The sequence below is a fragment of the Bidens hawaiensis genome, unplaced genomic scaffold (assembly GCF_021521415.1).
Source record: "Bidens hawaiensis isolate Kalapana, Puna unplaced genomic scaffold, B.hawaiensis_p1.1 tig00037618_1, whole genome shotgun sequence".
Lineage (NCBI taxonomy): Eukaryota > Viridiplantae > Streptophyta > Magnoliopsida > Asterales > Asteraceae > Bidens > Bidens hawaiensis.
Window position 1 is genome coordinate 91,763 of NW_027496572.1, and position 14,192 is coordinate 105,954.

Consider the following 14,192-nt stretch of genomic DNA (forward strand, 5'->3'; position numbering starts at 1 on the left):
CTTAAATGTTTTGAGTTTAAGTCCTGAAAAGTAAAAAAAGTTTATTTTTTTTAAAAACGATTATTTAACTTATCATGTTTTCTGATGGCGCTTTCTAGTAACCGTTATGTTTTTGATAATCTTTTTAAACAAGGGTGGTTTGGTCAAGTTATATAAATCTTAATAGAACCGATGGATGAAACGACAAACTTAGAATGCTAAATGTTTCATGTTAAAAATAGAAAAATTCATATGAGTGACGATTTTGATCATGTCATATGGACGAAAACCGAAATTTACCATAAGAAATTTATAACGTTAAACTTTTCGGTTAAAGATAAATGTTAATGAAATATTCTGTTAACTAAAACAATGATTATAAAGTTGCTAACATCATTTAGAAACACACATTATTATTTGTGATCAATTAAATTAAATGCTTTGCTATAACTTTCTTCCCAAAAAAACCTAAAAATTACAAGCGATCATTTGACCAATTCTTCTCATCTCATTTACAAAGAGACGTAACATAGACTATGAGCAACATTTGTCGTTAAAAAATAAAATTTTATAAAAAGAGACGAAGAAGCTTTGTCTCGCTACAAGCCGAATCAGTACCACTTTCCAACGTCGTCGTTTCCGACACTTCTAGTGACGCCGTCCTTCTCCGTTTCGTGTTCGTCCACCGATCACTACTTCCATCGCCGCCAGAACTAAGTCCGAGTTCTATACCATCCGGAATCAAACTCGCCTTTGCTTCCGATGCATTGTCGTTGACCGTTGTAGGGGCGGCCGAAAACACCTCCGGCATGGCTCGTATGCTTCCGCCTCGGAGAACCGTCGCAACCGCGGATTGGCACAAGTGCCAGTTCCCGGTCCAGAGCAGCCCGACTGCTCCGTTGATCGGATTCACCGTTCGGCCACACGCTTCGAACAATAACGATTGAAATAGAGCTGAAAGGAAAAAAAGTAGTTAGAACGACAACTATATTATAAAAATAAAAAATAAAAACTCTAGCCATAAATAAGACGATACATTATTAAAACCAATTAGAACGACAACTATATTATAAAAAAAATAAAAACTCTAGCCATAAATAAGACGATACATTATTAAAACCTTTTTCTTGAACAATTATATTAAATAAAAATATCTAGTATAAGAAACTAGATAGGATTATACATCAATATAACGGACCTAAATGATGACTTTATAGTACTATACCTATAATAATATATTTACCTGGTCTTTGGTACTCGGGGACGGCGGAGAGGAAGGACAAAAGGCCGGCACGACCAAAGAATTTGGCAACGAAGACTGTGGCGTTGGCTTGAGCTTGAGCGGATTCGATGGTGGTGAGGCTTTGCCGGAGGATGCAATTTTCATTGCAGCCTTTTCTAAGAACTCTACACCCATTGCAACTCATGATATATAGCTTAAGTTGAATATTTGATGTGTTTAGTATATATGCAACAAATGGCTTTTTTTTTTAACTATGAATATGAGGATTGAGAATGTTGAAATGTCTTGGGTGTTTTTGGAGGTGTATATATAGAGTTATCATTGAAGTGTTTCATGATAAATAAATCTTTTGTGGAATACTTTTTGACAAAAAGATAAACTAAAAAAAATCAATATTTTAGTCAGTTTTAATTACCTACATTTATATAAGACCTACGAATGCTTATGAACCGGATCGAGTCAGGTCAAGCTCATACTTGAACCCGGATTTTTTACAAACCGAGCTGATATGATCGACTTGTTTATGACCGAGCTAATTTTGAACGAGTTTTAAGCTAGTTATTTGAACTACTCTAACTCAACAATTGAAGTTCAGGATTAACAATTTCTTTATGAGAAGACATTCTACATTAACATAAAAAGAACTAAACCCGTTTATAACATATAAATCTCTATAAAATAAGCACACTCTAGCATTGGAGAGTTAAACAAATTACACTACCAAATGTATAGTAGAATGTTATGATTGAACTTTTTTTTTGAAAGGCAATCGTATGATTGAACTAAGATTAAAATAAAATTCAACATATATATTTTAACTACCATTAGTTGAACAAATAACTAGCTATATCTTCTGACCAATAATAATTTAAGCTTCAATTTCCACTGAAAAAAAAAATAAGGGACAGTTTTCAAAATAACCTGACAGAAAGTTTTTGAAATAACTCTCTTTCTAAAAAAAATTCACAAAATAACATCTCATGACATCATCTTCATGCATAAATTCATAAGTCAACGATGAAATTCAACGACCCAATTAAAAGCTGAAACTTGGCTCTCCAATCTCATAATGACGTGTCAGATTCTTGCTTCTTGTTGGGCCGTTTAAATATAATCGTTGATTTTCAAATATAAGTGAACCTACCCTTTGGGGTAGGGTAGGGGACCGTGCACCTTAAATTTTTTTTTACTATAATTTACATATTTGTAAGTAAAAATTACGATCCCCTAAAATTAATGTTAAACTGCCATATCGTCCCCTTGAAATAATTTATGGGTCCATTAAGGAACGTAATTGATGGAAATTGAATATATATATATATGATGAGTATCATTACAGAACTGTAAATTATTTAAGAACTTGAATGAACCCTTGAAAACTAACGTATTTTATAAAAAAATATGTATGTTAATGTTCTTTGAGATTAGTTTTATCATTTTTTATATCTATATCTATAATTACAATTTTGAAAATTGGTTTTTATACATATCTATGTTTTGTTTGACACATATGCAAATTTGTTAGTACATAAATTTTACATATATGTAAACTTGTGATTAATATATGTAATTAAAAAGTTTTATATAAAATATGATAAAACTACTCTTAAATAATGTTAATATGTAAAAAAAAATAAAAAAATTGTTTGAACGTTAAGGGTTCCTAAACATAAAACTCAAAAGTATTACTAGTTTATTAAATTGATAGTATAGGTTATGATTAGAATCTTAAGTTTTATTTAAAAAACAAAAGAAGAAGAATACTATTGATGGGATTTTGTAAAGAAGTTAGTTAACCATGGTTAAGTATAAAAGGATGGTAGTTGAGGCTATTCCAAAGGTGTTGGGGTTGGGCGGCTACGTGTCCCCGCAAGCATGAGTTGTGTCCTTCCACTGATTCTAGAATCATTTGGATAACAAACCTACAACTATACTAGAACATATAAACTCACTACATTTTCATTTCACACCTTTCATTATGGATTATTAGTCTAATGTAAAACCTTACTCTGTGTCTCTTATTGTTCTTTATATGGAAAATATACAAATTTATTTTTGTACAAACATGTAAATAACTTTTACAACTTTCGTAACTTCTCACATCCTAAACAGCATACAATACAAGACATTAACTTTATATTGTAATCTTTTATTCCCATTTTTATTATGTCGACTCCTGACGACGATGAAAACTTATCCTAATCGTAGTTTTTATAATTTCTTGCCCATGCACGACTCTGACAGTGTGCTATAGTTTTATGTAGGTTATGCTTTTAATGACCGTAACAAACAACTCAAATATGATACATCACATATTATCCAAGTATAAAAAGATATACAACAAGATATTTTTGGTGCATCCAATAGGATATCTTATATGATCATGCGCGTACTTGAACATGTGAATCTTTTTCTGTTAATGCCATGCCTGAATACATATCGCCAAGTCTTGGATTTCAAGTTTTTATATCACGTTCAACCTTTTGTTTCATTCAAGGGGTGTAACATCCAAGCTAACAATTAAAAAGCATGATAAAGAAAAACCAGAGATCTTTTGTGTGATTAACTAAGTTAGAGGTTCTACTTTTGAAATGTCACAGGGAATAAAAATATAATTTACTATTATATTTATATTATAGTTTGTGACTTTTGAAGTAGTTATTGGATTCTCTTGACTAAAAAATAAAGCTACTTTAATTTCGTTAAATAACATCTAAAGAAATACGATAATGTATTTCTTATCCATCACAAAAAGTTAATATTAGGCCATCTTTGAATCAAAATTAACTTCTTACGTATTAGTAAATCATTACAAAATATTCATAATCATACTCGAAGAAAATACATGAGCTAGTTTAGCTTTAATAGTAAGTCAAGACATGTTCATATAAAACCAAGCCACTTTAAAAGATGGGTAAAACAGATCGGGTAATTTTTAGCTCACTCTTACAGTAAAAAAAACAATATGTTAGAGTCAATTATATAAGTCATTGTTTTTGCTAAAAATAACTAATTTATTAGGGGATTGTATATATAAAAAACAAAACAATCTTAAACGTGTTTGTTTATGTAAATATTCTTAGAAAAAATAAAATATATATTATTGATTTAATAGCTCTTCATTTACTCGTCGTTCGTCCTCAAGGGATATGGTGTGATGGTAAGGTGTTTCCTCTCTATTTTTAAGATTATTTTTATAATTTAATAACTTTATTCGTGAAGAGTTCAAAAGGTTTAGTTTTGTAAATAACTATTATATTTAATTACTCTGTTTTCCCATAAGTATAACATTTTTGTATAGTTTCCACTTTAAAGCACATATCTCATCTCGAGAGGGTTTGATATTATAAGACCTAATTCACTTAGAGGTGATTCACCTATTAAACCCAAGAATATAGCATATGAGTCGGATTCAAACACACGACGTTAAACAGAAGGGCGGAATATGTTCATATCATTGTATAACAAAACAAAGAAAAATATATATTTAATACAAAAGAGCTACATTGCATAAAATACTAAAAAGTGATAAGAGTATATGTCCTTTGGAGAACATGTAGAGAACGATTCCACCCTTTCAAGCTTCCTCGTTAGCCCTGACTCATTATTTCACTTTCATTCCATTTTATTTGATATCCACTAACCTTTTCTATTTTTTTATTTTTCCTATTTTATACACATATACTTTAACCAATTATCTTAACACAATTTAATATTTAATCTATATATAGAAATCGAATCAAACAGACAATTTCAGTATGGGTCAAACTCAAAACCAGATTTTTGTGTTTTTATAAACATTGTAACGCATTATTGTTGACACAAAGATATTATATATGATCATACCAATGATACCATTGCAAAACATCATCTCATGGGTTAAACCAAACAAATAATTTAAGGTTGCTTACAAGAATAGGACATGTGTTCACTTAGGCACGAGTTGGCCTTTTGGTTATGTGATATGTTCAATGTTTTTCTTTTGTATCTTCAACCGGATGGATCCTTAGCTTGACTCCTTTTGGTATAACTATGTCATGTAAGCATAATTTTATCTTAGAGCATTCACATTAGAATTCGTGAATCATCCGCATCTTAATAATGTTTAAGGTTTTCATCAAATTTTGCACTTTATCCGATTCCTTAAAATAAGGAATATATATATATATATATATATATAAGGAAGTGATTATTCATTAAATATATATCAGTGTCTTAAAAACCGGTTCAAACCGGCCAGTTGAACCGGTTAAACCGGATTTCACACAGTAGGTCGGTATTTTGAATCAGGTATTTTTGGCCGGTTTGCTAGAACACCGTACCGGCGGTTTTTGTTTAAAATACCAGTTTTACCGGTAAACCGGTTTTATGTCCGATAAATTTTTGATATTTGCGGCCCATATTTTTTCAAAATTACTTTTAACCCAACAATTAACATTCAAACGTGTAAACTTTAGGACTATTTTTTAAAAAAAAAAATTGAGTATTTTTACATTATTTTTTTTAATATGGATTAACTTTCGGATTATTTTTTGTTATAGAGTCATTTACTCCTAGGGTATTTTTGGATTAAAGCTACATTTATAGAAAATTATAAGGTAAACTATTCAACCGGTTGAACCTTCCGGTATAACCCGGTTCAACCGGTTGTACCATTTTTTAGCCCAACCCGATACAAGTAAAATACCGGTTTTTAAAACATTGGTATATATAGTTAATTTTTTTTATGAGTGGTTGTGACTTGTAAATAGAAGAATGAAAAAAAATAGTAATAAAGAAAAAACAATAATATCATTATACTCAAATATATAATTAATTGAATAACACAGTAACATCTAAGGTGTTCTATTATTTAAAGTTAATACATGTGAATAAGAGTGTACAAAAAGTATTTTGAAATGATTTCTTACAAAATATTTTACAAAATTATAGGATAGGAAGGCCTGGCCCAAACCCTTACAGTCGGAACATATTTTAGATTTTGGGTCGAGCTTCATGTAGCCCACTAGGCCCATGTTAATGAATGCCCAAGTTTTTTTTGGTTTTTCAACTTGTAACTTGTAATAAGCATAAACTATGGCCATTCCTTTTGGGCTTTTGGCTAGCTTAATTTGAGGTGCACAAAAAACTTGTACTTGAAACCGGACCCAGAAGAAAATATCCGGAAACCACTTTTTTTAGACTGAATTACAGTATTATGAATTTGGTCCTGATCGACTGTTGTCATTCCAACTATTATGAATCAAATATTTATTACTAATTTATGTTTTCTGTTTATTACTAATAGCAACCATAATCGAACAACTAAATCATGCACGACTGAAGATGATTATGGTTCGAGTTAGTTTACTCTTCTTTTAAATTGTTTTTTCATGTTATATTGGTTTATTATTTGATTATTTACGTTACGAACAAAGAAAAATATGTTGTTTAAATTTTATCATTGTGGTTTTTAAATTTTTTTTTGTTTTTTGTTTTATTTTCTAGGATACTCGAAACCCGATTAACTCAACCCGAACCTGAAAAACCCGTGAGAGATTTGGGTTGGGTTTCGGGTCAAGATTTAAAACTTTGAAACCCGAAGAACCAAATCCGAAAAACCCGAAACTCGAAAAACGAATCCGAAGAATACAACTTCATGTGATATGTGATTGGTTAATAATGTTGTGTTATTAGTTGGACGGCAAAGAAACATTAAAAATGGATGGAAATGAATCATTAAACATGCTTTGTTTTACAACTAATTAAAGACGAAAACAAGTGTAGTAGGTTATAACTATAGTGAAGTGGTGGACACCTCATTAAACCTTTGCAGCCAAATTCAATGCATTTAATGTTAAGCACCAATAACACATCATACACACCATTTGTGTTGTTTGGAAAAGTAGTTTACCTTTTCTTTTCTTTCCCAAACTATTTACGTGTCGAATTATTATGGTCAACTTAGTTATGGTTGGTTTTTTCTTTTTTCCATTTTTTAAAGGCAAACGATTTTTAATTAAAATACTTGGAAGAAGCTAGCACCGCCAATTACAAGAATAAACCGGGCTTGACATCACCAAGACTCGCCACCAAACAACAAAAGCAAGAACACAGACTTATTATAACTGAAACCTGGTCCAATTCTCTCACGTTATTGTTAAAATTAAATTTTAATTTAATTTGTAATCCTTTTTGTTAGGATTTATCCTCAAGTTATCATCTTTTGGACAGTTTTTTTATTTCTTTGGAAAAAAATAGTAGTGTTTACATTAAAACAAAACTAAGTTGTTTAAAAATAGTATTTATACTAACACTATTCATGGAACGTTAGACATGACTAAGTAGTTTCGTAGCATCAGATGCTACAAATGGTATGAACGCATGTTATCAGATCCAAATGGCATGAAAGAGCTTGTAGGCGGCCTGATCCACTGTGAAAAATACTACTCTTTAAGACCATGACAGGAAATCCCTGTTAGAATGTGTGTTTCCCTCTCATCCATCCAAATACCTAAAACGCGTGTTTCCTTCCAACGAATCCATCAATAAATTATTAATGATCTGTTTGGTTTTAGATTTTCATTTGGATTATTAAGTTTTAAAATAAAACGTACACCCCCATTTAATTAAACGAAATCATAAAAATTCGATAGTAACATAAATTGTGAATTTTTTTGTGATATAAATGGTTTTAAACTTATAGTAGTTAATATGAATCCGAAACACCAAGTTGGTGATGTAATGACGTTATAAACTGCCCATGTGGGTTCATGCCTAAATTCACATGTGAAACCCCAAATTCATGGCTCTCGCTTTACCATTAATCATTAGTGGTTGTAAAATTCTCTTTATTTTCCCTTTATTTCTTTTTAATATTTTAAAATTATTAAGTTTGAAACAGAAAGTGTAAAGTAGGCGGAAAGTAGCTTGTATTTGGACAGATAAGATTAGCTAGGAAGAATGGAGACTGTTGACGTGCTGGAAACAACATTATTAATTTCAAACTAACTCAAATACCACATCTTATGTATTTAACTAGTGGTTAACACAGAAGGTGCGTTAAGGCGATAAGTTGATGCGAATTCAGTCTGTTTCAGTTACGCGCGTTTGTTGTATCGGAACTACAACGAAAAAGTAAAACAAAAGAAATTATAAAAAATTGAAGTGGACCAGTGGGTGAAGTCGGTCGGTAAAACTCGATTCAATGCGTTGAGACAGCCAGTCTACGCAAATTGGGCTAGTTTCAATCACACTTGTTATGATACCAGAACTAAAACAAACAAAAAAAGTCAGCATTTAATTGGCTTTTGTTACGTTCGTTATGCCCACTGGAACTAAAGCAAAGGCTGTGAATCTACGCGAAATTGGTCGGTTTCGTAACATTTGTTATGATACCATTACTAAAACAAAACAAAATTAGCATTCAGTCGGTTTTCGTTACGTTCTTTGGGCACCGAAACCCAAACCAAAAAAATACTTGCACCTCTAAGGTGTCACAAAGTGGCCCAATGAGGTGCTTTACGGCACCGAAGTCCTCAAATGTTATACAATACAATAATAATAATAATAATAATAATAATAATAATAATTTCGTCAGAAGTATGTCAATTTAAAACTCATAACTAGTTAATGTGTTAGAATAAAACCATTTATTTTAGGAAAATTGGTTTTAAATAATCCCAACTATGCCTTATTGGTAAATAGCAGTCCCAACTTTACACTTGTCTGCTGGCAATACCAACTATTTGTGTATTTATTTTCAACGGGCCGCGACTAACGGAGGTTAACTCCGTTAGTGTTTTGCTGACGTGGCTCATCTAGGTGTCAAAAAAAAAAAGATTACATGGACGGATTATGTGGCATGCCAGATCTTTTAATATAAAACAAACAAAAACTCATCCCCATCTCTTTTACTTACATGAATTAAAGAACCCTAAATCCCCAATTCGATCGAATAAACCCTAAACCCCTAAATCGATTGATGGTATATTGGTATAGCACAATGTTGTTGATGAAGGAATCCAGTGGGTGCGCCATAGTGTTGTTGCAGGTTGTAGGTGGTAGTGTTGGTGCAAATGGGTCGACCGCCGGTTTTCTGACGAACCTCCAAACCTCGTGTGGTTCGCTCTACCGTGTAGACTGACGGCCCCTGCAGCTTTTCCAAGTGAGTCGGTTTTGGTTTAGATCTAGTGATGTTTGGCTGGCTTAAGATGACAGATCAAGGTGGATCACGGTGGTAGTGCTGGTTAGCGACAGTGGAGAGTGTACGGAGCGATGGCAACAATGTGGTGGTGGTCGATGAGCTGCGGCAGAGCTTGCTGTCCATGTAAAACTATTAGGTGAGCGGATCTGGGTTTTGTGAACTCCGGCAAGATTCGGGCAGAACTCCGGCAAGTTGGGGGACGGAGAAGATGGCCGGGAGATGGCCAGTTGCAGGTGGTGGGTTCCAATGGTGGTTGCTGTGGATGGGCATGGTGGTGGTCGGGGTTCCGGCGATGGTTGCAGGGGTGGTGGACTGGTGGTGTTGTGGTGGTTGTGAGTTGTAAAGAATATTAGGTTGAAGATGATGGGTTTAGTGGTGGGATGGACATAGTCATCCGCCACGTAATGCTCCACGTAATCAAGTTTTTGCCAACTGGGATGGCCACGTCGGCAAAACACTAACGGAGTTAACCTCCGTTAGTCCCGGCCCGTTAAAAACATATACATAAATAATTTGTACTGCCAGCAGACAAGTGTAAAGTTGAGACTGATATTTACCAATAGGGCATAGTTTGGATTATTTAAAACTAATTTTCCTTTATTTTAAGAAAATATTAAAAAAAATACCTTATGTTAATCAGTATCCGTTGAGAAGAATTAAAAATATAAATAAAATCTCATCTCATTAAATAACGAACCAAATCAATGGTATAATACTAGCAACATGATCAAGAGTCAAGACACTTAATTCCTATGTACATATTTTCTATAAAAAAATACAATAAAAAAACAAATGAATTTTATCTTAGTAAATCATGTATTAATCCAACATAGTAGACAGACGAGGTTTTTTCATCGGAAGTGGACTTTCAACTTCTTGTTCATTAACCAAAAGTTGACTTTTCTTCTCACAGTCAACGCTCAATCCCAATCCCATAACTTGAAACTCAGGAAAAGCAGGCAGGTTCAAGTCAAAATCACGCAGTTGACTTGAACCTGCTTCCTCGGAGGTTGTGACGCCACTACCAGAATTATTCCCATCGTAGTGGCGTCTCTTATGACCTCCGAGTGCCTGCCCAGTGGGAAAACACTGGTGACAAATAGAACACTCGTGGACTTTCCCACTTGGCTTCAAGCCAGAACAATTTGACATACTGGCTGGTGTGGTAGCTGATGTGGCGGGTGTGGATGCGTACTGGTCATCCGGAATGTTTTTTCGATGACTAGCTTTATGTCCACCAAGTGCTTGATAAGATGGGAATCCCTTGTTACACACGCTACACTTGTATGCTACCAAAGAACTGCGTTGCGACGGTGAGTCCACGACGGCTAAGGGGTTGCCACGTGCGAGTAACATCAAGCAAAAAGCTAAGTACTCTTCCTCGGACTCCATACGTGGTCGTTTAGAACGTTTGCCTTTGTTGAAAGAGTATTGATCTTGAACATGATTATTATTAATATTATTATTATCTATGTAGTTGTGAGCTTCAAGTGTTGCCATGATGTGATGATATGTTTGGTTTGGTCTGTTGTGAGAGTGAAGAGTAAAAGGTAAGGTGTATATATAAGGGTGTAGCGGTGGGAGGTTAATCTTAGTTGGATGGAATATTGGTGAAGGTATTATTATAGTATTGTTATTTAAAAAAGATATAATAATAATAATAATAATAATAATAATAATAATAATAATAATAATAATAATAATAATAATAAATGGAAATGAGAGGAGAGGGGTGGGTACACGTTGAGTAGTTGGGTGGTGAAGTCGGTCAAGAGTGGGAGTGGAGTAGGGCTAGAAGGATATGATATGTAGATAGGATTGATAACACCCATACCTTAATAACATTATAATCATCAACGAATAATTCTATCTTTTACCTTTTTAATAATAATAATAACTAGTTGCTTATCCTCACGCATCATACGGGGGATTGAATATGTTGTGTGAAAAAAAAAGTATGAAACGGTAGGATTTTTATACAATATTAAAAACTTGTAAACTTGAAGACTATTGAAATATGTGAGGTTAATTGTTTAATTACTTAGGGTTAACATTTATAAGTTGTGAGGTGTAACTAAATGAAAGTTGTCATATACCATATATAAATAAGCAGTGATACCGATTTCAAAATTGCAAAATTAATTCTAAGAATGTATGCAACATTATTCACAAACCGTAACATTAGTTTAATTTTAGTAATATTTCAAACTTCTTTTAAAACACATATTTTTTTTCCATAACAAGAAAACTCATTCAATTTTAGTAATTATGTGTGTATATGTGTGTGTGTGAGAGAGAGAGAGATCTGACGCTATCACCGGCCTTTAATTTGTGAAGACAAACTTGAGCCACACTTGGGCTCACAAACTTGCTCCACGCACAATGGTGAGGTTTGTGGCTTGTACGATTTTTGAGAGGCAAAACTTTGTCATATTCACGTGATGCGGGGCGCTTTAAGTGTAATTTAAACTTTATTTTAACTAGAAATAAATAGTCACTTATATGAATAGAAGCTTACTTGAGCCGCTTGGTTTTAAAGACTTGTGATAATCTAAAATTTTAAAATGTACGCGTAAAACCATTTTTAACCCGTTTACAGCTAGTAACATACACTTTTATCATATAGGTGAGTATTTTCACTCTACCATATAAAGAAACGTGACATTTATGTATACAAAAGTGTCAACCAACCACTGTCACTTTGTTAGTTTGTTTGTCGAACATGGAAAACGCATGAAAGGTATTTATATTGTGTTTGTTTATCTTTATTATATATAAATCGTCACGTTTCAAAGTAGTTATACGAGTTCGGCTATGTTTACACAACATACTATTGGGTATTATATTTTACATATACAAGTTGAACACATAAAATAACTCACGTATACAACTCAGACTAAACGGTTTTACTTAAAGTTTTAGATTAATTATATTAGCATTTCTTTTTGTGTTACACTTATGAGAAAGAAAATATTTTATACAAACGTACATTTGCATAATATAATATAATATATCATAGTTGTGTGTCGCGTATAAAACCTATTTCTCTTCAAAACGGCTTAAATGTAATGCTCCAAACATTACTACGTATCATCTTTTCATTGACGTATTATCATTAAACATTTTTTAGTGACTAATTAATTCAATAGCGACAAGTTTGTGATCATACATTGAATTAGTAGTGTTTAATCTTTAGTAAAAGTCGAATATGTACTTCTATCTAGTCTTGTTCATATTCACTAAAGTATAGCACACTAAAAATAACTTTTTTATTTCTTTTATTAAAGAATGTTTATCTTGAGTGACGTCAACTTTGTAAATACTTTATTCAAAAAATCGTTATGTAATCATTTTTTCAAAACCTATTAATGCGGTTGGTCATCTGGTTTAATGACATGAGGATGCTGGTTAAGAATTGAATTTTAAGATAATGCTAGACACCTGACTTAAAAGTTTTTTCCTAGTGCGTTTTTCCTTGAAAATGTTCCCAGGTGAGCCATGTCTTAAGTGACAAAATCGATATGAACGATTGTCTTTCTGTGTGAAAAAGACTCACTCAAATATTAAGACTAATTACAGTAGCTATTGAAAAAAATGCTGATTAATTATTCTCATTATTTTTCTTTTAGTAATCTCTTTGATAACTACACATGTATTTCTTTTCTTTTTTTTTGGTAAGAGAAATTTATTACTCAACCACATGTGTTCCATGAGGTTGAGTGTTATCCAAATACATGACACGTGTCCCCTACATTACGTGTTTCTTGATAAGTTTTTTAGTTTGTCAACTCGTTCTCATATCTCACCAGTAAAATACAAAATTACTATTTACTTTGTTTACTTTTACTTTTTAATTTCATAAACTCATCTTCAAGTCACTTTTTAAATCATTTTTCTTCATGCATGTTAACTATTATGTTTTCTTATATATACAATGTTTTCCTCTCAATTAAGTCAGGTCTACTTAATTATTTAAACTATAATTTTTACTAATTCAGATCTAAATTTTGTTTACTATTTAAGATTCATTTTATTTTCAAAATAAAAGTTAATATTTCTTAAATATGAAGTATACTAGGAAGGCATGTCTTGAGTTTAATCTACGGACTTATATATTTAATTAAGTCAATCTTAATTCTTAAGCATCGTTCTTATCACTACTTTGCTAAATATTTAATTAATCAACAGATGTTGAAAACAACTCTTATCTATGTTTTAGTTGTATATATACTAGCAACTTGTATCAATAAATTGTTTAGTGATAAAATAAGCTGTACTTAACTAATAACAATCAATCATTTAGATTATAACTTGGATTTTCTTAAATAAATTTAGTTTCAAGTGGCTTATTAGTAATGTTAGTTGTGAATTTCTTATTGATTATTTTAATATTGTTTTGAGTTGTTTAGCTTCATGGTTTCGTTGAATTGTTTCAAACAAATATAATACACGTTCATGTGTTCTATAAAACATACTAAGTTTTTATATTCTTAGACTTTGTGTAGTGATTTAACTTAAAAGTGAAAAACATTACGTCACGTAAACATGCGGGCTCTTGCTAACTTTTTTACTAAAAACGCATACTGATATATTTGAAAAATTAATTACTCCGTATTATTTAAAATTTTGTATATAAATGTGGATGAGTTTGATTAGTTGAAAAAAACCTTAGCCGCACAATTTGTGCCTCTCCTCCCCCATTTTGGCACCCCTCTACCACCAATTTGTAACGCGCTAACGAGAATACAATGATGTGGAAAGGATTGGCGCCTCCCATATCTCGTC

The 14,192-nt window shown here is 32.2% G+C and overlaps 1 protein-coding gene and 1 pseudogene across 1 annotated transcript; both read right to left on the reverse strand.

Annotated features, from left to right (window-relative positions):
* Positions 1 to 541: 541 nt before the first annotated feature.
* Positions 542 to 1,571, reverse strand: LOC143589559 (LOB domain-containing protein 37-like). Its single transcript, XM_077070289.1, has 2 exons — positions 1,223 to 1,571; positions 542 to 933 (listed from the first exon to the last, which is right to left on the reverse strand). The coding sequence occupies exons 1-2, from the start codon at positions 1,404 to 1,406 to the stop codon at positions 548 to 550; spliced, it is 570 nt and encodes a 189-aa protein (XP_076926404.1). The 5' UTR covers positions 1,407 to 1,571; the 3' UTR covers positions 542 to 547.
* Positions 1,572 to 10,163: 8,592 nt separating this feature from the next.
* Positions 10,164 to 11,025, reverse strand: LOC143589560 (zinc finger protein ZAT10 pseudogene; annotated as a pseudogene).
* Between the last annotated feature and the right edge of the window lie 3,167 nt (positions 11,026 to 14,192).

Coding starts and splice junctions, on each gene's coding strand:
- LOC143589559 (XM_077070289.1), bottom strand. CDS start 1,406: ATGAGTTGCAATGGGTGTAGAGTTCTTAGAAAAGGCTGCAATGAAAAT. Junction 934..1,222: donor CCCCGAGTACCAAAGACCAG/GTAAATATATTA, acceptor TTTTCCTTTCAG/CTCTATTTCAATCGTTATTG.